The sequence below is a fragment of the Trichomycterus rosablanca genome, unplaced genomic scaffold (assembly GCF_030014385.1).
Source record: "Trichomycterus rosablanca isolate fTriRos1 unplaced genomic scaffold, fTriRos1.hap1 scaffold_388, whole genome shotgun sequence".
NCBI lineage: Eukaryota > Metazoa > Chordata > Actinopteri > Siluriformes > Trichomycteridae > Trichomycterus > Trichomycterus rosablanca.
The window spans coordinates 1-21,146 of record NW_026947216.1 but is presented as its reverse complement, the minus strand read 5'-3'; the positions used below and the strand labels follow the sequence as shown (position 1 = coordinate 21,146).

The 21,146-nt window shown below is 39.4% G+C and overlaps 1 protein-coding gene across 1 annotated transcript; it reads right to left on the bottom strand.

Annotated features, from left to right (window-relative positions):
* Positions 1-626: 626 nt before the first annotated feature.
* LOC134307921 (succinate dehydrogenase cytochrome b560 subunit, mitochondrial-like) lies at positions 627-17,352 on the bottom strand (the record flags this gene model as incomplete). The annotated part of the gene is made up of 5 exons (XM_062990610.1): positions 627-865; positions 5,394-5,557; positions 5,934-5,995; positions 15,248-15,349; positions 17,285-17,352. Coding segments are annotated over 5 exons (501 nt in total), but the record flags the coding sequence as incomplete, so codon positions are not given.
* Positions 17,353-21,146: the final 3,794 nt, after the last annotated feature.

Sequence of the window (21,146 nt, the reverse complement as noted above, 5' to 3'; positions counted from 1 at the left end):
CTTTTGTCTTTCCTATACCATGTTTTTATTCATATAGCTTTCCCAATTAACTTTCAACCTTGTCATGAAATCCATGTCCTGCACATGGTACACGTATGTCAAGTTTTGATCTAAGATAGAATTCAAATACAAGTTAGGTGGTAAGTTTGTATACAGTACATTAATCACAGGAGTGCCTTGAACACTCAGTAACTTCAGGCAAATAAAATAAAAAGTTGCAGGTTCGATCCCAAGCGTGCACTAGGAGAAATAGACTGTTTGAAATGTCCCTACTGTTGGCCCTGGAGCAAAGCACTTAACCTGAGTTTATAACTCCCTTCACCATGTCGCCATCCCAGTGTGCTTGAAAATCAGGCTGTATTTTCAGTGAATCATCAGTGGTACAAACAATCCCATAAATAATTTATTTATAACATGTTTTACCAATAAAAATGACAGTGGATGAGAGTTACTGATTGTTTTACTTGAATAAAAATGTAAAGAAAAAAGTACTTTACAACTAGTAATACTTTCTTAGCCTATGAACTGGACACGCGAGTTGTGGTCTTCAGCAGTGGTTAATTAACAAACACAATCACCACTATAAATAATTTATTGTACATCTAAACAGACGCAGACAAAACTCATTGTGTAGATAGATTTCTTCATTTATTTTATTAACGACTTAAAGCCACAAGGGCCATTTAAAAAGACAGATGCACAAAAACAAACAGAAATTCTCTCCTTTACGCGTCCACTTTAAACTCCTGCTTTCTCAGGTTCACATCGCAGTCAGGGCCACAGAGGTGAGAACGGACAGAGCGATGACAGTGTATCCAGAACGATAGACCTCAGGGATTTTAAAGCCCTTACCCATATCCCACATCTAAAAAGAGAAAATAATCACACAAAAATGAAAGCCCATGGTCACACATTAACAAGCAAGAACATGCTAAAACATTATATGCACCCTGGTAATCCATTAATTATCAAATTGAAACACTATATGGCCTACAGCTTAGATGTTTCCGCACCACACCCATTGCTAAAAGGTGCATAAAATCAGTTATATAAAATAAATGATATGCTTTTATTGTGTCGCAACAATTTGGTAAAAGCCTTTCCAGTACTATCATGGCTGCAGCCCTGTGCACAAAGCAAGATCCATTAAACATAGAAAAAGGTTTCATTGTTTGTTTGTTTATTAGGATTTTAGCGTCATGTTTTACACTTTGGTTACATTCATGATGATATGTGATACAACAGCATGACTTTATTGACACAGAGTGCCTATGATGACTGGACTGCTTGCAGTTCAGATTAGTCTCCTATTGAATATGTATGGTGCATCATCAAGAAGAAAATCAGACAATAGAGACAACAATAAGCAAAATGGGCAAAACCAATTTGAAGAAAACACTTGCAAAATTGTTGGTATTAGTTGGCATTGGTGTTAGTTTCCAAATTATTAAAAAGTGTAACAGAGAACTAAACATGCCACTGTCCTAACTTCTTTTTGAGTGTATTGAAGTTTAAATTCTAAATTCCAGTAAAGTTGGCCAGTAATAACACAGCAAATCATTTCTATGTACTTTTGACAGTTAAATAAAGAGAATTAATAAACAGATTTGTTTTTATTGCATTTTACAAAATTCCAGCTTTTCTAGAAATGTGGTTTGTTAATAGGGCTATTTGACTGCTGCCACTGAGAATAACATGGAACAGTGGTCGCTTGGCAAGTTTCCCTCTTCTAAGGGAAACTTTTACTGATGTTTGAAAGGAAGTATGTAATGCAGGAAAAACAAACAAAAAATCAGGTCTGCCATAAGGTAAAAAACTGCTGAAATATCAATGTCACTGTTCAGTGTCAAGCAAGCAAGCAAAAAAAAGCTGTTGCCACAAAATTGGTACCTTTAAACTTGATCAAAGTTTCTTGCAGGGGCTAGGAAGCTGCCATGTAATACTTACTTTTACCAGATACAGTACATTATTTTTATTTGCATGTAGTGACTAAAAAAACATCCCATTTATTATTTTGTTTTGTGTAAAATACACTATATGGATAAAGTATTGGGACACCTACACTTGTAAGCACATAAGCCTATTAATTATTATGGGTGGTCCCATACAGTACTTTTGGCCATGCAGTGTATCCATGTTTTTTACATTTGGAAAAGAATGTGGAAATCTACAGTGCTATAAAAAGTTCCCCATCTAATCGCCTTCGTTATTGCTAATCTGTCAGACTACAGGATTTTGGATCATTATAACTGCCCTCTTAGTAAGCTAATCTTTCAGTTATCCAAATTAAAATTGTAAGCTGTTATAGGCAATTGAATTTGGTCAGGCTTGATTTCAGGCAGCCCTATAGAAAATAAAAGTTTCTACATGAACACAGGTGCAACAATGTAAAAAAGAAATCAATTAAAAATTAAAAAAGTAATAATAAATCTGGAGGGGCTTTAAAAACCTCTAGGCCTCCATCAAACTACAGTAAGAGCTACTCTTTTTAAAAGGAGAAACCTGGAACAGTGGTAAATGGAACCGGTAAAATATGGGGTCCGAATTTCAGTGCTGCTATTGGCCAGTCGGGCTTTGTCAGAAGGGGGATTTGGCCGAACCACCTAGTCACTGGAAGGTTGCACTTGCCAGTGTCCCCTCAGTGCCGGTCCCAAATCCAGTTAAAAATAAGGTTGGCTGGTTCAGCAAGGCCATTCTGCGTACAACTGTGCCAAACCAGGTATGCAGACCACAATGATCCACTGCGGTGATATCAGAGAGGTAGAAACAAAATAATAATGACAGCAATTGATGTAAGATTAAAGCTGTACTGAAGGCAAAGGTTGATCCTAAACCGTAATTAGTTCCTTTAAAGTAATATATTTTATTAATGTTAAATAATTTTGTCTGAGATGTATCAACATAAACATTAAGAAGAATTGTTTTCAAAGCTTCCAGTCCAAGGACTAAACACGTTAAGATTAAATATAAATTTTCAGGCATTGTAAATAACCCTTCCACAATAGTAAACAACAAAACAAAAGTTTTTATATTGTATTTCCCACAGCATTGTTTGGTATTTCCTGCAGCCACACCAGCACATTCATATGTTATGAGATTACTGCTGTGGTTTATTAGCTGTACATCTGATGGACATTTTCTCCTCTATATTCTGATTTAAACATGACTGGGGCTCAATTGTGACAATCACTATACAGTTTTTTTAATTTTATAAGTGTTGACTTTCATATCTTTCCTGAATTACATGTCAATACAGTACATGTATGCTAAACCATAATCATTCCTATACAGTGGGGCCAAAAAGTATTTAGTCAGCCACTGATTGTGCAAGTTCTCCTACTTAGAAAGATGAGAGAGGTCTGTAATTTTCATCATAGGTACACTTCAACTATGAGAGACAAAATGAGAAAAAAAATCCAGGAAATCACATTGTAGGATTTTTAAAGAATTTATTTGTAAATTATGGTGGAAAATAAGTATTTGGTCAATAACAAAATTTCAACTCAATACTTTGTAACATAACCTTTGTTGGCAATGACAGAGGTCAAACGTACTGCACACACTGTAGCTGGTATTTTGGCCCATTCCTCCATGCAGATCTCCTCTAGAGCAGTGATGTTTTGGGGCTGTCGCTGGGCAACACGGACTCCACACATTTTCTATGGGGTTGAGGTCTGGAGACTAGCTAGGCCACTCCAGGACCTTGAAATGCTTTTTACGGAGCCACTCCTTCGTTGCCCGAGCGGTGTGTTTGGGATCATTGTCATGCTGGAAGACCCAGCCACGTTTCATCTTCAATGCTCTCACTGATGGAAGGAGGTTTTGGCTAAAAATCTCACGATACATGGTCCCGTTCATTCTTCCCTTAACACGGATCAGTTGTCCTGTCCCCTTTGCAGAAAAACAGCTCCAAAGCATGATGTTTCCACCCCCATGCTTCACAGTAGGTATGGTGTTTACTCAGCATTCTTCTTCCTCCAAACACGACGAGTTGAGTTTTTACCAAAAAGTTCCATTTTGGTTTCATCTGACCACATGATATTCTCCCAATCCTCTTCTGGATCATCCATAAGCTCTCTGGCAAACTTCAGACGGGCCTGGACATGTACTGGCTTAAGCAGGGGGACACGCCTGGCACTGCAGGATTTGAGTCCCTCTCGGCGTAGTGTGTTACTGATGGTAGCCTTGTTACTTTGGTCCCAGCTCTCTGCAGGTCATTCATCAGGTCCCTCCGTGTAGTTCTGGGATATTTTGCTCACCGTTCTCATGATAATTTTGACCCCACGGGATCGAGGGAGATTATCAATGGTCTTGTATGTCTTCCATTTTCTTACAATTGCTCCCACAGTTGATATATTCACACCAACCTGCTTGCCTATTGTAGATTCACTCTTCCCAGCCTGGTGCAGGTCTACAATTTTCTTCCTGTGTCCTTTGACAGCTCTTTGGTCTTGGCCATGGTTGACTGTTTGAGGCTGTGGACAGGTGTATTTTATACAGATAACGATGTCAAACAGGTGCCATTAATACAGGTAACGAGTGGAGGACAGAAGAGCTTCTTAAAGAAGAAGTTACAGGTCTGTGAGAGCCAGAAATCTTGCTTGTTTGTGGGTGACCAAATACTTATTTTCCACCATAATTTACAAATAAATTCTTTAAAAATCCTACAATGTGATTTCCTGGATTTTTTTTCTCATTTTGTCTCTCATAGTTGAAGTGCACCTATGATGAAAATTACAGACCTCTCTCATCTTTCTAAGTAGGAGAACTTGCACAATCAGTGGCTGACTAAATACTTTTTGGCCCCACTGTAATTTTACATGTATGTGCACTAAACACTACAGAAAAGTCAGTGCCAAAGCAGAATGATCCACTGTGGTGACTCCAATATACAGGAGCACCAGAATAGCAAAAAAATAGACATTCTAAAATCGATGCCTCCTCAGTCAGCACTGGGGTGGTGCAAGCGGCAAGGGAATTGCAATGAGAAATCAAAAATGACTAGATTGCGAAGAAAATGCTCAGCCCTTCAAAATGCTCAAAAATAAAAAATAATTAAAAATAAAAATAATTATAACAATTCTAACAATTTGGCAGCATAGAAAAGTTTGCATAAATGCACACATTTCCCAAAAGCAAGAACATTAAAATCTAAGGACAGGATAGAGAGAATCCTGCTGACAGACCAAATCATTGTTCTCCAGCACTCTTAAGTCTCATAGCTCTAGTGCCAAACTTAACATGAATTACATTTCTCCCCCAAACCAAATCATATCACAAATTGAAATCTGTACACATTCTGTTTGAAATGTCAATGCTTTTATTAGTGTATATCAATAAAATCAATAATAAGTGGCCACAGGTGGTTGGAGGTGGTTGTTGTGTGTTCTTACCAGGTGACGAATACCGTTGAAAGTATGATAAGCCACTGGGAAAGACAAAGCAAATTTTCCAGCAGTGATGAGGGCTGGACCGAAAGACAGCGAGTGGACCAGGTCCAGGTAGTAGGGAAAACTGCCCGGCAACACCAGCGCCGCTGCCGCAAAAGCGGAAATACCTGACCAAAAATACCAAACAACATGTAGCGCAACAATTTAAAAGGCAATTACACGACTATTGCAGATGTGATAGAATGAAAGATAAGTTCGTAAGCTATCAGAATAGCAGAGTAATTTGTCATGGCCTTTCTCCTTCAGTGTTAAAACTGTTAGCCTAAACTGGTTAAACTGTCGATTTTAATGACAACTCGAGTCAGACATTTAGAGAGCAGTGTCTTTCTGGATGTTAATGAAAATAAGCCAGTATGATTTATTTTCTGACTCTCTGGATGACACATTTTACATAATCATGCTGGAAAAGCCTGCAGGTTATTTTTTCATTCAATAATGTAATTCATATCTTGTCAATTATGGATTAGTGTGTGTGTGTGTTACCTGCACTGAGCCCGATTCCTGTTCCTCTGTGAGTGATTGACATCATCATGGGGACTGACCACCTGCAAGGCACAGTTACTATAGTAACACAAGCTCTTGGTATGTAGTCACTATACTGACAAAAGAATCATTTTCATGTACTTCACATGACAAAAGCTTAGCAGGATTGTACTTGCTTTATATGCTATTATTGAAAAGCCTTTTTTAAACATTACCTGTAGCTCCATTCCTACATGTAAATAAACCAAGCATCTAATGAATGCCAGTTTTTCTTCCTCATCCACTGGCAAAAGTTAGTGTAAGAAATGCGTAGACAATAAATGTAATGCTCAGACCATGTGTAAGAACTCTTGTTTTTATCATTATTCTGTAACAACTTATTTGCATTTAATTAAATACCCATTAACAATTAAATAAAAACAATGAATACTGCACAGTATAGCGCTTAGGTGGTGCAGCCATAAAATGCACTAGCCCACTACCACTGAGATCTGGGATTGGAATGTCAGCAGTGCTATTGGTCGGGTGGGTATCTATACAGACATGACTGGTTATCATGCCCAAGGCCAGATAAAATAAGGAGGCATCCAGCATTAAAACCATGAGGTAAATATATATATATGAATAAGAATGGGTCGCTCTCAGGAGCTCAGTGAATTCCAGTGTGGTACCATGATAAGATGCCACCTGTGAAACAAGACCAGTTGTGAAATTTCCTCGCTACTAAACATTCCACAGTCAACTGTCAATGGTATTATAACAAAGTGGAAGAGATTGGGAATGACAGCAACTCAGCCACGAAGTAGTAGGCAACGTAAAATGACAGAGCGGGGTCAGCGGATAAATAGTGTGCAGAGGTCGCCAACTTTCTGCAAAGTCAATCACTACAGACCACCATACTTCATGTGGCCTTCAGATTAGCTCAAGAACAGTGTGTAGAGAGCTTCATGGAATGGGTTTCCATGGCCGAGCAGCTGCATCCAAGCCTTACATCACCAAGCGCAATGCAGAGCGTCAGATGCAGTGGTGTAAAGAATGCCACCACTGGACTCTAGAATCACGCTTCTCCGTCTGGCAATCCAATGGACGAGTCTAGGTTTGGCAGTTGCCAGGAGAACAGTACTTATCTGACTGCATTGTGCCAAGTGTAAAGTTTGGTGGAGGGGGGTTATGGTGTGGGGTTGTTTTTCACTTAGTTCCAGTGAAAGGAACTCTTAATGCTTCAGCATACCAAGAGATTTTGGACAACTTCATGTTCCCAACTTTGTGGGAACAGTTTGGGGATGGCCCCTTCCTGTTTCAACATGACTGCGCACCAGTGCACAAAGCACGGTCCATAAAGACATGGATGAGCGAGTTTGGTGTGGAAGAACTTGACTGGCCTGCATAGTCCTGAGCTCAACCCGATAGAACACCTTTGGGATGAATTAGAGCAGAGACTGCGAGCCAGGCCTTCTCATCCAATATCAGTGTTTGCCCTCACAAACTCGCTTCTGGAGGAATGGTCAAAAATTCCCATAAACACAATCCTAAACCTTGTGGAAAGCCTTCCCAGAAGAGTTGAAGCTGTTATAGCTGCAAAGGGTGGGCCGACATCATATTAAACCCTATGGATTAAGACTGGGATGTCACTCAAGTTGATATGCGTGTGAAGGCAGACAAGCAAATACTTTTGGCAATATAGTGTATATATTTACCTTATGGTTTTAAATAAAAAAATTATATGTAGTATATCTATCTAACTCTATTAATATTTATATAAACCGATCAACCATAACATTAAAACCACCTCCTTGTTTTTACACTTACTGTCCATTTTATCAGCTCTACTTACCATATAAAGGCCCTTTGTAGTTCTACAATTACTGACTGTAGTCCATCGGTTTCTCTGCATGCTTGGATAGCTCCCTTTAATGCTGTTCTTCAATGGTCAGGACACTCCCAGGATCACTACAGAGTGGGTATTATTTGAGTGGTGGATCATTCTCAGCACTGCAGTGACACTGACATGGTGGTGGTGTGTTAGTGTGTGTTGTGCTGGTATGAGTGGATAAGACACAGCAGCGCTGCTGAAGTTTTTAAACACCTCACTGTCCCTGCTGGAATGAGAATAGTCCACCAACCAAAAATATATCCAGCCAACAGCGCCCCATGGGCAGCGTCCTGTGACCACTGATGAAGGTCTAGAAGATGACCAACTCAAACAGCAGCAATAGATGAGCGATCGTCTCTGACTTTACGTCTACAAGGTGGACCAACTAGGTAGGAGTGTCTAATAAGAGTGGACAGTGAGTGGACATGGTATTTAAAAACTCCAGCAGCGCCTCTATGTCTGATCATACCAGCACAACACACACTTACACACCACCACCATGTCATTGTCACTGCAATGCTGAGAATGATCCACCATCCAAATAATACCTGCTCTGTGGTGGTCCTGACCATTGAAGAACAGCGTTAAAGGGGGCTAACAAAGCATGTAGAGAAACAGATGGGCTACAGTCATTAATTGCAGAACTACAAGGTGCTTCTATACATTAAGTGGAGCTCATGAAATGGACAGTGAGTGTAGAAACAAGGAGGTGATTTTAATGTTATGGTTGATCGGTGTATATACACTGCCTGGCCAAAAAAATAGGTCACACACTCTAATATTTGGTTGGACCGCCTTTAGCTTTGATTACGGCACGCATTCGCTGTTCCACAAGCTTCTGCAGTGTCACAACATTTATTTCTGTCCAGAGTTGCATAAATTTTTCCCCAAGATCTTGTATTGATGATGGGAGATTTGGACCACTGCGCAAAGTGTTCTCCAGCACATCCCAAGGATTCTCAATGGGGTTCAGGTCTGGACTCTGTGGTGGCCAATCCATGTGTAAAAATGATGTCTCATGCTTCCTGAACCACTCTTTCACAATTTGAGCCCGATGAATCCTGGCATTGTCATCTTGGAATATGCCCGTGCCATCAGGAAAGAAAAAATCCATTGATGGAATAACCTGGTCGTTCAGTATATTCAGGTAGTCAGCTGACCTCATTCTTTGGGCACATAACGTTGCTGAACCTAGACCTGACCAACTGCAGCAACCCCAGATCATAGCACTGCCCCCACAGGCTTGTACGGTAGGCACTAGGCATGATGGGTGCATCACTTCAGCTGCCTCTCTTCTTACCCTGATGCGCCCATCACTCGGGAACAGGGTAAATCTGGACTCATCAGACCACATGACCTTCTGCTATTGCTCCAGAGTCCAATCTTTATGCTCCCTAGCAAATTGAAGCTGTTTTTGCCGGTTAGCCTCACTGACAAGTGGTTTTCTTAAGGCTACACAGCTGTTTAGTCCCAATCCCTTGAGTTCCCTTTGCATTGTGCATGTGAAAATGCTCTTACTTTCACTATTAAACATATCCCTGAGTTCTACTGTAGTTTTTCTACGACCTGATTTCACCAAACGTTTAAGTGATCACCATCATTCAAGATTTTTTCTGACCACATTCCTTCCTCGAAGATGATGTTTCCCCACCGTCCTTCCACTTTTTAATAATGCGTTGGACAGTTCTTAACCCGATTTTAGTAGTTTCAGCAATCTCCTTAGATGTTGTCTCTGCTTGATGCATGCCAATAATTTGATTAACATCTTTTCCATGACCACATGGTTGTTTCAACATGGTTGTTAAACAAATGAGAAGCTACTCACTGCATCAGTTAGGGTTAAATAACTTGTTGCCAGCTGAAACAATCACCCATGCAGTAATTATCCAATGGGAGGCTCTTACCTATTTGCTTAGTTAAATCCAGTTGGTGACCTTTTTTTGGCCAGGCAGTGTACATACTGTGTATATAAGTGAATCAATTACAATTAAACATACAATTTAAAAGAAAAATTCTTTATATTTCATATTTTCTTTTTATAGTGGATAATGTGGATCAGTGATTGTATTTGTCGCTGAGCTTATCCTCTGATGCAAACACTTTATAATTTTGAATCAGCAATTTGCATGTATATGTGTGTGTGCTTCTACTTTCCTAAAGTGCTTGCAGCTTGGCATGCTACCCCATGGATGAATTATATTCTTCCATCTGCTTAATTATTTCATTATACAGAATGACTCAGTCTCTGGCAAAGAACTTATAAATGTGAGTTGATTGTTTCACTATGCTTTTAACACTTAATGTTATTAGATAGCTGGATGTGCTGCACAAACATCGGTTTACATTAATGTAGTCAAGGACAAATGCATCGACGTTATGTGACCAAAAATATGTGGACACCTGACCATAAGCTTGCTGGACAGACTGGCTGTTTACTTTTTTTTTTTTTTGGTTCTTTCCCATTCCTAATATTACAACTCATCTGCAGTTTGCACCACCCCACCCCTACATCACCATAATACCTTATGGTTTTATAATAATATAATAGGGTGACTGTGGTTGACTATTTCTGCAAATGTACAGTGCATCCGGAAAGTATTCACAGCGCTTCACTTTTTCCACATTTTGTTATGTTACAGCCTTATTCCAAAATGGATTAAATTCATTTTCCATGACGATGAAATTAAAAAAGTTTGTTTTAAATTTTTTAAAAATAAAAACAAAAACATAACATGTACATAAATATTTACAGCCTTTGCCATGACACTCAAAAAGGTGCATCCTGTTTCCACTGATCATCCTTCAGATGTTTCTACAACTTGATTTGAGTCCACCTGTGGTAAATTCAGTTGATTGGACATGATTTGGAAAGGCACACACTTGTTTATATAAGGTCCCTAGTAGACCTTAGATAGCATGCCAGAGCACAAACCAAGCCATGAAGTCCAAGGAATTGTCTGTAGACCTCTGAGACAATATTGTATCAGCATTGAAGGTCCCAATGAGCACAATGGGCAGCACTCCACTAATCAGTCTGGTAGAGTGGCCAGACAGAAGCCACTCCTCAGTAAAAAAGGTACGACAGCCCGTCTGAAGTTTGCCAAAAGGGACCTGAAGGAATCTTCCAACAGGACAATGACCTGAAGCACACAGCCAAGATAACAAAGGAGTGGCTTTGGGACAACTTGAACCCAGACTTGAACCTGATTGAACATCTCTGGAGAGATCTAAAAATGGCTGTGTACCGACATTCCCCATTCAACCTGATGGAGCTTAAAAGGTTCTGCAAAGAAGAATGGGAAAAACTGCCCAAAAATAGGTGTGTCAAGCTTGTAGCATCAGACTTGAGGCTGTAATTGCTGCCAAAGGTGCTTCAACAAAGTATTAAGCAAAGGCTATGAATACTTAGGTACATGTTATATTTTTGTGTTTTATTTTTTTTAAAAATTGCAAAAATTTCAAACAAACTTTTTTCACTTTGTCATCATGGGGTATTGTGTGTAGGATTTTGAGGGAAAAAAGTGAATTTAATCAATTTTGGAATAAGGCTATAACATAACAAAATGTGGAAAAAGTAAAGCGCTGTGAATACTTTCCACAGGCACTGTACATTGTCCCAGTGTTTCAATATTGGAGAGTCACTAGTAGATTGTATAACTTTTAGTAGTAATAATACTGTTTAAAAACATCAACTTACACAACCACATGGTTGTAGTACAAACTACAACCATGTGGTTGAGCATTCACAAGTTGAATTTAAAGTGGAAAGAGCAATGTTCCATCAGGAGCTGACTGACTCTTGTATAACACAAGTTAAACTGCACAGTGTAGCACTCTCTCCTGCTCCAATACACCTGACTGAACACCTCGGTCTATTATCAAGTAGAATCAAGTGTGCTGAAGCATCAGTGTCAAACTGGCAGGCTGTCGCTATGAATGGGAAAGTAAATGTGCCTGCAACATAACGCATTGCAGGAGTGCAGGTATTAAGCGAATGGAACTGCAAGAACTCACTGTCATGAAACAGCTTTCTGTAACTTGCTCGTCATATGAATGCTAATAACTGACCTATTAGACACTAACCAACAGATCAATACAGTCATTTACTTCATTACCAAAAACTACTAGGACTTATCGAACACATCAGCATCTGAGAGAAAGCTGACAAGCTGGTGTTGTATAAAAATCCAACCCTCCAGCAGATTTACTTCTGCATGGATGAGCATGTGTTTGGCATGACACTTGCACATTTTTTGTCTCAGTGACTGATCTGATGATGAACAAAGTAAACAAACTCTGTGCATATGCATATGTTGGTACTGTTAAAAAAAGTATTGGAAGATTGACACATCATGCAAAATTGATCATTAAATTAGCAAATTTAGTTTGCCCTATGACAAAAACTAGAGATGGACTGATCGGGGTTTTTGGCACAGATTCCGATCTCCGATCTCCTTTCAGGGACATCGGCCGATAGCCGATTCCGATCTGGGGGATTAGCAGTAAATAAACTTAAAAAGAGCCTCACAGTAAAGATAAACCGGAGCAGCGCGCACACGTGTGTGTGTGTGTGTTTGTGCCTTTAGAAGACACGCTTTGTTCACAGTATCGCTATAAGTGATTCATTGATTCATGAGTTGATTCGTTTTTATGTGAAGCGTAAGTTTCTCTTCTCAGTTATCTCTCCGTGTTTACTGTTATTAATTAAATGTCGTGGTTTTAAATAAACACCAGCTACTACAGAACATTTTGTGTGACTCTCTTACATTAAAAAGCTTAATTAAACTGCTATTACCACAGATCTGTAACCTAGTCAGACTCGTTCCGTCTAAGGAGCTAAAAGTTTTCTAAAAGTTCAGCAGATGATCCTGAACTAACGAATTTGGTAATGAATAAACTTTTGCCTCGGATTGGCTCTGTAACGTCTTCTGTTCTCATCTACATCACAAGTAAGAACCGCTTACGATTTACCAAAGTGAACCAGGAGTTTATATAACGTGCTGATAGAATCGACTCAGATGTGACCGGGTTGAATTATCTTTTGAAAGTAAATATTACAATCAGCAAAATTACATCGTAAGAGCTTTCACTGTGGTTTCTGTACGATTGTTGATGAATGGTGATGTGATGGTTGGTGCTTCGTAGCTCAAAGTCTGGATCAATCCACTGAGCTGTTAAGTTAACATGGTCTTTATACAGTGTATCACAAAAGTGAGTACACCCCTCACATTTCTGCAGATATTTAAGTATATCTTTTCATGGGACAACACTGACAAAATGACACTTTGACACAATGAAAAGTAGTCTGTGTGCAGCTTATATAACAGTGTAAATTTATTCTTCCCTCAAAATAACTCAATATACAGCCATTAATGTCTAAACCACCGGCATCAAAAGTGAGTACACCCCTTAGTGAAAGTTCCTGAAGTGTCAATATTTTGGGTGGCCACCATTATTTCCCAGAACTGCCTTAACTCTCCTGGGCATGGAGTTTACCAGAGCTTCACAGGTTGCCACTGGAATGCTTTTCCACTCCTCCATGACGACATCACGGAGCTGGCGGATATTCGAGACTTTGCGCTCCTCCACCTTCCGCTTGAGGATGCCCCAAAGATGTTCTATTGGGTTTAGGTCTGGAGACATGCTTGGCCAGTCCATCACCTTTACCCTCAGCCTCTTCAATAAAGCAGTGGTCGTCTTAGAGGTGTGTTTGGGGTCATTATCATGCTGGAACACTGCACTGCGACCCAGTTTCCGGAGGGAGGGGATCATGCTCTGCTTCAGTATTTCACAATACATATTGGAGTTCATGTGTCCCTCAATGAAATGTAACTCCCCAACACCTGCTGCACTCATGCAGCCCCAGACCATGGCATTCCCACCACCATGCTTGACTGTAGGCATGACACACTTATCTTTGTACTCCTCACCTGATTGCCGCCACACATGCTTGAGACCATCTGAACCAAACAAATTAATATTGGTCTCATCAGACCATAGGACATGGTTCCAGTAATCCATGTCCTTTGTTGACATGTCTTCAGCAAACTGTTTGTGGGCTTTCTTGTGTAGAGACTTCAGAAGAGGCTTCCTTCTGGGGTGACAGCCATGCAGACCAATTTGATGTAGTGTGCGGCGTATGGTCTGAGCACTGACAGGCTGACCCCCCACCTTTTCAATCTCTGCAGCAATGCTGACAGCACTCCTGCGCCTATCTTTCAAAGACAGCAGTTGGATGTGATGCTGAGCACGTGCACTCAGCTTCTTTGGACGACCAACGCGAGGTCTGTTCTGAGTGGACCCTGCTCTTTTAAAATGCTGGATGATCTTGGCCACTGTGCTGCAGCTCAGTTTCAGGGTGTTGGCAATCTTCTTGTAGCCTTGGCCATCTTCATGTAGCGCAACAATTCGTCTTTTAAGATCCTCAGAGAGTTCTTTGCCATGAGGTGCCATGTTGGAACTTTCAGTGACCAGTATGAGAGAGTGTGAGAGCTGTACTACTAAATTGAACACACCTGCTCCCTATGCACACCTGAGACCTAGTAACACTAACAAATTACATGACATTTTGGAGGGAAAATGACAAGCAGTGCTCAATTTGGACATTTAGGGGTGTAGTCTCTTAGGGGTGTACTCACTTTTGTTGCTGGTGGTTTAGACATTAATGGCTGTATATTGAGTTATTTTGAGGGAAGAATAAATTTACACTGTTATATAAGCTGCACACAGACTACTTTTCATTGTGTCAAAGTGTCATTTTGTCAGTGTTGTCCTATGAAAAGATATACTTAAATATCTGCAGAAATGTGAGGGGTGTACTCACTTTTGTGATACACTGTATATCACATGATCGGATCGGCTACTTTTAGGAAATATCGCCGATCGCATATTTTGATTAAAAATCGGCCGATACCGATTCATAGCCGATCGATCGTCCCATCTCTAACAAAAACCTATGTCATGTTACCTTTTGGACTGATTGGCTAAATGCTTGTTGATTAACCAGGTAAAATACTTTTTCATTCATAGCCTTCACAGTATTGCATTTTTTAAAATAACTACTATGTCTAAGTATACAAAGTTACCTTATTTTTATTTTATTTACCTTGTTTTAATTACAATACACCATCAAACACCTAGCTACAGTACATATACAAACTTGCAGAAAAAAGAAGCTCACTCTTTAGTATTATTTTGATATAAAACACTTCAGTGACGTTTCCTGCTGCATTACAATAATTTAAAGTTACTACCAACAGTTATGCAGTTAACTGTTCTTTCTACAAAAAAGAAACAATTTTCTTCTGCAAATGTATTCTACAATTAAATTAGCAATGTCAAAATGTCTGACTGTTTTCACTCACTCTCTCTCTCACACACACACACACACACACACACACACACACACACACACACACACACACACACACACACACCTTACCTATAAATGGTTATATGGGGAGAAAGAGGTCTGCTGAGTCGAGAGTTCTTGGCCCAGAATTTGTCCATCTCCTCTTTTGCTGTGGTTCCCATGGGAACAGCACTGCACAAATACAATAGCACAAACAGTGTCGATGTGACTCTTCATAAATTGCTTGGTGATATAAATAACATTTACCACTGGAAAACGTGTCACAAAGGGCTGTAATAGAGACATTTACCAATATAAAATTTTCAGATCATAATAATTACCTAACCTTTTATGACTGTTTACAAGATTATGACATTTCAGAGAAGCTTATATACAGCTCTATCCACCATGATGTCCTGACGTTTATGAAATTCATTTAGTGAACTTTTTAGCAGGGAGTAATACAAGTAATGCAAAGCTTAAATCTGTCCAAAACAGAGACCATTACGAGATGATTTTTATTTCATTTCCTTCAATTAAGTATGATGGTTTCTTTTAAACCTAATCAACCCTAAAAGTGTTTTCTCACATGCACACCCCCTACTGAGTATTATTTGGGGCTGTGGTAAAACATGACAGATCAAGTAATTGATCATCAGCCCATGCCGCACATCACTGAGTAGCTCTACACACACCCTCAAATGTAGCTAAATAAATACATGATCCTTTTTCAAGCTAACCTCTTTTGATTATTATTAAGCGCAGCCTGCAGAATGGATATAAGCCATTTTTCCTGCTTATTAATCAGCAGCATTTAGTAATGCTAATCAGCCAGTTGCTTGCAAACAAATTCTTACCAAGGGGTCTCTAACCCCTAGTACACTGCTCAAAAATGTAAGGGCACATGTAATCATCACAGCATAACAATAAGTCAGTTAAACTTCAGGGATTCAATCCAGCCTCCAAAAAGAGAATGGTTTTGCAAGTGGTGATGTCCTTGTTAGTGCTGGTAGCTGCAGCTCATTCAGGTTTCACAGGTAGTCCAGTTTCTCCAGGCACTTTCATATGAGCCACCGCAAATGGGTTTGTTGTGTCCTCCCAGCACACTCTCAAGAGCATGAATGAGATGCCAGGACAAGGGCCGTTACATGAGGAGAGCTGAACAGGAATGTAGAAGGGCATCAACTGAGCAGCAGGACCAATATCTGTTCCTATTTGTGAGGAGGAACAGTAGATGCATTGCCAGAGCACTACAGAATGACCTCTAGCTGGTTACTGGTGTGCATGTTTCTAACCTAACTGTCAGAATTGGTACATCCGCCACTGGAGGCATGTTCTCTTTACAAATACGAGCTAGTTCATATCGAGCACATGTGACAGACACGAAAGAGCTGTGGTAAAAGTTTCTCTGCCTGCAACATCATCCAGCATAACCAGTTTGACAGTGGGTCATTTGAAGAGTCACACAAACCACCACACAATAGCTGATGGTACCTTGACGGTCCTTAAAGCCATTGTCGGACCCTATGCTGGTGCAGTGGGCCCTTGGCTCCTCCTGGTAAAGAAGAAAGCCTAACCTCATATGGTCAATGTGTATGTCAAAGGCATTAAAGCCATGTTGCCTGGCCCTTATGTTCACTAGACCTGAATCCAATTGGGAACCTCTGGGAAGTTATGTTTAAGTGTATCTGAAGCTGTCAGAAGCTCACTGATGACCTGATCCAGGTCTGGGAGGAGATCCCAGAGAACACTATTCTCCATCTCATCAGGAGCATGTCCACATGTTGTCAGAAGTGCATACAGACACATGGAGGCCATACAGAACATTTGGTGAAACTGGTGATGCAGTAGTACTGTGATGCAGACGTTGTACACGTCTCTACATTCCAGCAGTGATTTCTTAACTTTTATTAAAAAAAGTGTTTTACTTTTTCTTTTTTGTTCAACACCTGTATTTTATGATAAATGTAGCAAATCTTATGTAGTGTTTTTCAAGCAAATAGCTACAGAGTGAACTATATGTATGTATAACCTAATATATGACTTAAAAAGAGCATATATTAATTAGTATAAGCAGATACCAGCAGTACAAACAAATACATAAACACATACAAATATAATACTCACTGCCTGCACAGCACAGGGAATTGTGTCCGTGATGAACATAAACCATGGCGGGCCACCGTCCTAATGTACAAAGAACAAGTACAGTAATTATTAGTGGTCGTTTAAAAGTCAGACACATTATGTACAGCTTTACTCCAAGTAAGGTTATCATGAGATGGCTGGATTAGACCAAAGACGACTAACTAAGTACCTCTTATCTTTTCTCTTGCCAAGGTTCCTATGGAAACAGCACTGCACAAATGCAAATAGCAAAAACACAAGCTGCGTCCGGAATCGCATACTTCCATACTTAATAGTACGCGAAAATTACCCGGATGACCTACTTATTGGGCAGCCATGTTCGAGTATGCAAGCGATGCACACTTGCGGTCCGCTAATGTATCCCATAATGCAACTGGAGCTGCGTAGGCATTCAAAGCGGAATAAGAAACAAGAAAGATAGCGGCCCTCTGAGTCCTCTGTTTACAAGTGTAAGTAAGATAAATAAAATAATTTTTTTTAAAGACGACTAAATAACAATAAGACGATAAATATCCAAACTTTTGGCAAGTGGGGTTTGTAATGAGTCTGTAACTATGGTGATATTACGTCATCATGTCCTTACGTCATCACTTGACGTTAGTAAGATGGCGGATGTAGTACGTAGCGGTGTTGTGTGCATACTGCATACTTCTGTACTGAAAGTATGTACTTTTTTACCGGCCGAGTAGTGCATACTTCCTCCAATCTAGTACGTACTCTGTAAGTATGCGATTCCGGACGCAGCTACAGTGTTGATGTAACCCTTCATAAACTGCTTGTTGATATAAACAACACAGCAAAATATGCTGCAAAGAGCTGTAGTAAAGACATTTAATGATATTAAAAATTTATATCTCCAAATGTACCAACCTTTTATGTCTGTTGACAATTTAATGCAGTTTATTTTATCCACCATGGTTTTCAGACATTTATAGCACTTTTAAACTGAATTATATTATACTGTTTACTGCTAGGAAGGATGCATCACTCAAATTTGGCAAAATGCCCCCAGACAAACATCTAAGGAACTACAGGCCTGGCTCAGCTTACATAAAGTCAGCATTCATAATTCCTGTATGTGACTTGACAAAAAGGCTTAACTAAAACATCTGGAGCAAAGCTAACATAGCATTTCACAAGAGCATCATATTAACAGTCAAACACAGTGGATGTTATGCAATGGTGCAGAGATGCTTTGCTGCTTCAAAACCTTAGTAACTTGCCATAACATCGGAATATAAACCTACAATGTTTTACACCTTGGTTACATACATTCACCTAACTTACATGTCCAGAGCTCACACAGACATAGTAAGAACATGCAAACTCCACACAGAAAGGTTTTGGAGTGGCTTATTATTATTCATTCCTGACTCTTAAGGTGCTGTGGCAGTAAATTTAAATGAGCAGTTTAGGCTCAAGAGCCCTCCAGTGTAGATAAATCAAAGCAATTCTGCCAAAAAGAGTGTGTCAAAATATGGCAATGTGAAAGACAGATCAATTATTTAATGGCATTTAATGGAAGCTATTGCAATGGGTTATATCCATGGCACGATCCCTTTCCATTAATACATGAGACAAATCCATGTCTTATAAGATGCATGATGATCTAAAACCATTTAGCATTACACATCTGCAAAAACAGAGGAAATCAGTGCTGTAGTCAGATGAGTCCAAATTTCAGAAAAAAATTTATCAAAAAAGGGTTCTCTGGGCCAAAAAGAACCTCCAAACTGTTTACAGTGAAAGGTGCAAAGGTCATGTCTAGGGCTGCAACGATTAGTCGACGTAATCGATAACGTCGACTATGAAAATTTGTCGACGTGAAATTTCTTTGTCGATGCGTCGTTATTATTGCAACGCACTAAAGGGACTGCAGGGGGCGCAGCATCGCTTCCATGGCGCAGCGGGGAGTTTATGAAGACACTTTATGAAAGTTTATGAGAGGCAAAGATAGAGACCGAAACTTTCTAAAGTATTTCAGGAGCATTTCAGCCAAAATAACCCAAAGAAACGAGCTGAACGCAGATACTACAAAGCAGAGTTGTAGTTTCACGAAAGCACTACGGTGAAACGCGAGCACCCTGCAGCCGTGATGACCAGTGTTATTCCACACCGGACAGGTAAGTTTTTACACCGCTTTGTGCTTTAACCAACGTAGTTAATGTTTGTTAATGCTAGAGTACTTGTCGGAAAACTTCCTAAGAGTTCGCTATTTTTCAGGTTTGTTAGCTAGCTAATGCATTAAGTGCAATGGTTAATCAGTAATTTATATGAGTAACGTTATATAACTTAACATTATAGCCTAACGTTACCCTGTCTCGTCTTCCATATTTTTTGCTCTCGTTAATGAGAGCATTCATTCTAAATAATAAGCCTCCTCCATTTAATGATAGCTAGTTAGCTCAGCAGATAATTCAGTTAAGATATTTAAGCTGTTATGGTTTAGTTGGCATAGCCAGTATGTGATATGTCAGTTTGTGATAATTAATACAGCTTTCTCTTTTGCTCTTTCTATTAATAGCACTAAGCAATGGAGTGTGGATGAGAAGAGAAGAGGTTCATGCACCCCTCAGATGGCTGAGGTCTTCACAGACAGCATTCACATGTTTCTCAACGACATGTTATATATGTTTTTGACTTCCAGAGTGATAACTTCTGAAACATAATGCTTCAGAATGCTGTCCAAAGCTTTCTTATTTAATTGAATTTTTTTTTATTGTGATTGTGTATTAATGTTTCAAATATATTTAATTAAACTATCAAGCTTAAGTTTCATATTCATGTTTCATGGGTCATTATCTTAATTTGATATTGGAACTTAAATAACATAACAGAGTTTTGTTATGTTAAGGCAGAGATGGAGGGTATGACATAAATAATCGTTGACTAGTCGACTAATAATAAAAAAAATAATAAAAATAAATAAATAAAAAAATCGTCAGATTAGTCGACTACTAAAATAATCGTTAGTTGCAGCCCTAGTCATGTCATGTCCTGGAAGTCCATGGTTATTTCAGAGACAATGTCAAGCCTCGTTCTGCATGCGCTACAACAGCAGAGCTTTGTAGGCCCATAATGTGTTTGCTTGACTGGCCTACATGCAGACAGGATCTGTCTCCTATTGAGAATGTATGGGGCAACATAAAAATGGAGAATCAGACAATGGTGACCACAGACTGTTGAGTGTTACACACAGATCCACACATGCACAACTTAAAATACAGTCTGTGTACTATTAATGTGCCATATTAACCTTCAAGAAAGTTGCACACTGAAGGTAAATCTTAAATCAGCAATCTGAACTCTCATGACTAAGCGATAGTGAAAAGTTACTAGTAATCTAATTTTTTTCCTTTTTTATTTATTTATTTATTAATTTATTTTTTTTACAGACAATGGAGTTGGTATTCCTAGTTAATTCACAGATTAAGTTTAATACAACTGGGTATGTTTTCTAATAAATTCACTTGTTAGGGCTTACAAAACCTCATTTGATTAACAGTTTTACAATTAACTGTGCAGGTCCATCTTTGGTTTTGACTAAATAACTTCTACTTAAACTAAATGCACTATATCTGCTTGGGTGGTGCAGTGGTCTATTACAGATCTGGGTTCAAATCTCTGCGATGCTATCGGTCGGCCATCTACAAAGACACAATATGCTATGTCTGAAGGTGAATTGCCAAAGCTCTGCAACAGGTTGGCGCCCTGTCCAGGGTATTCCCACCTTGCATCCAGTGTTTCTCTGTACTTTTTGAGAAAGTAAGAGCTGAGCTAAGAGAGACTATTTTTAGGCACATAGACTAAAGGCTTCAGAATTATACCAGACACACTTCTG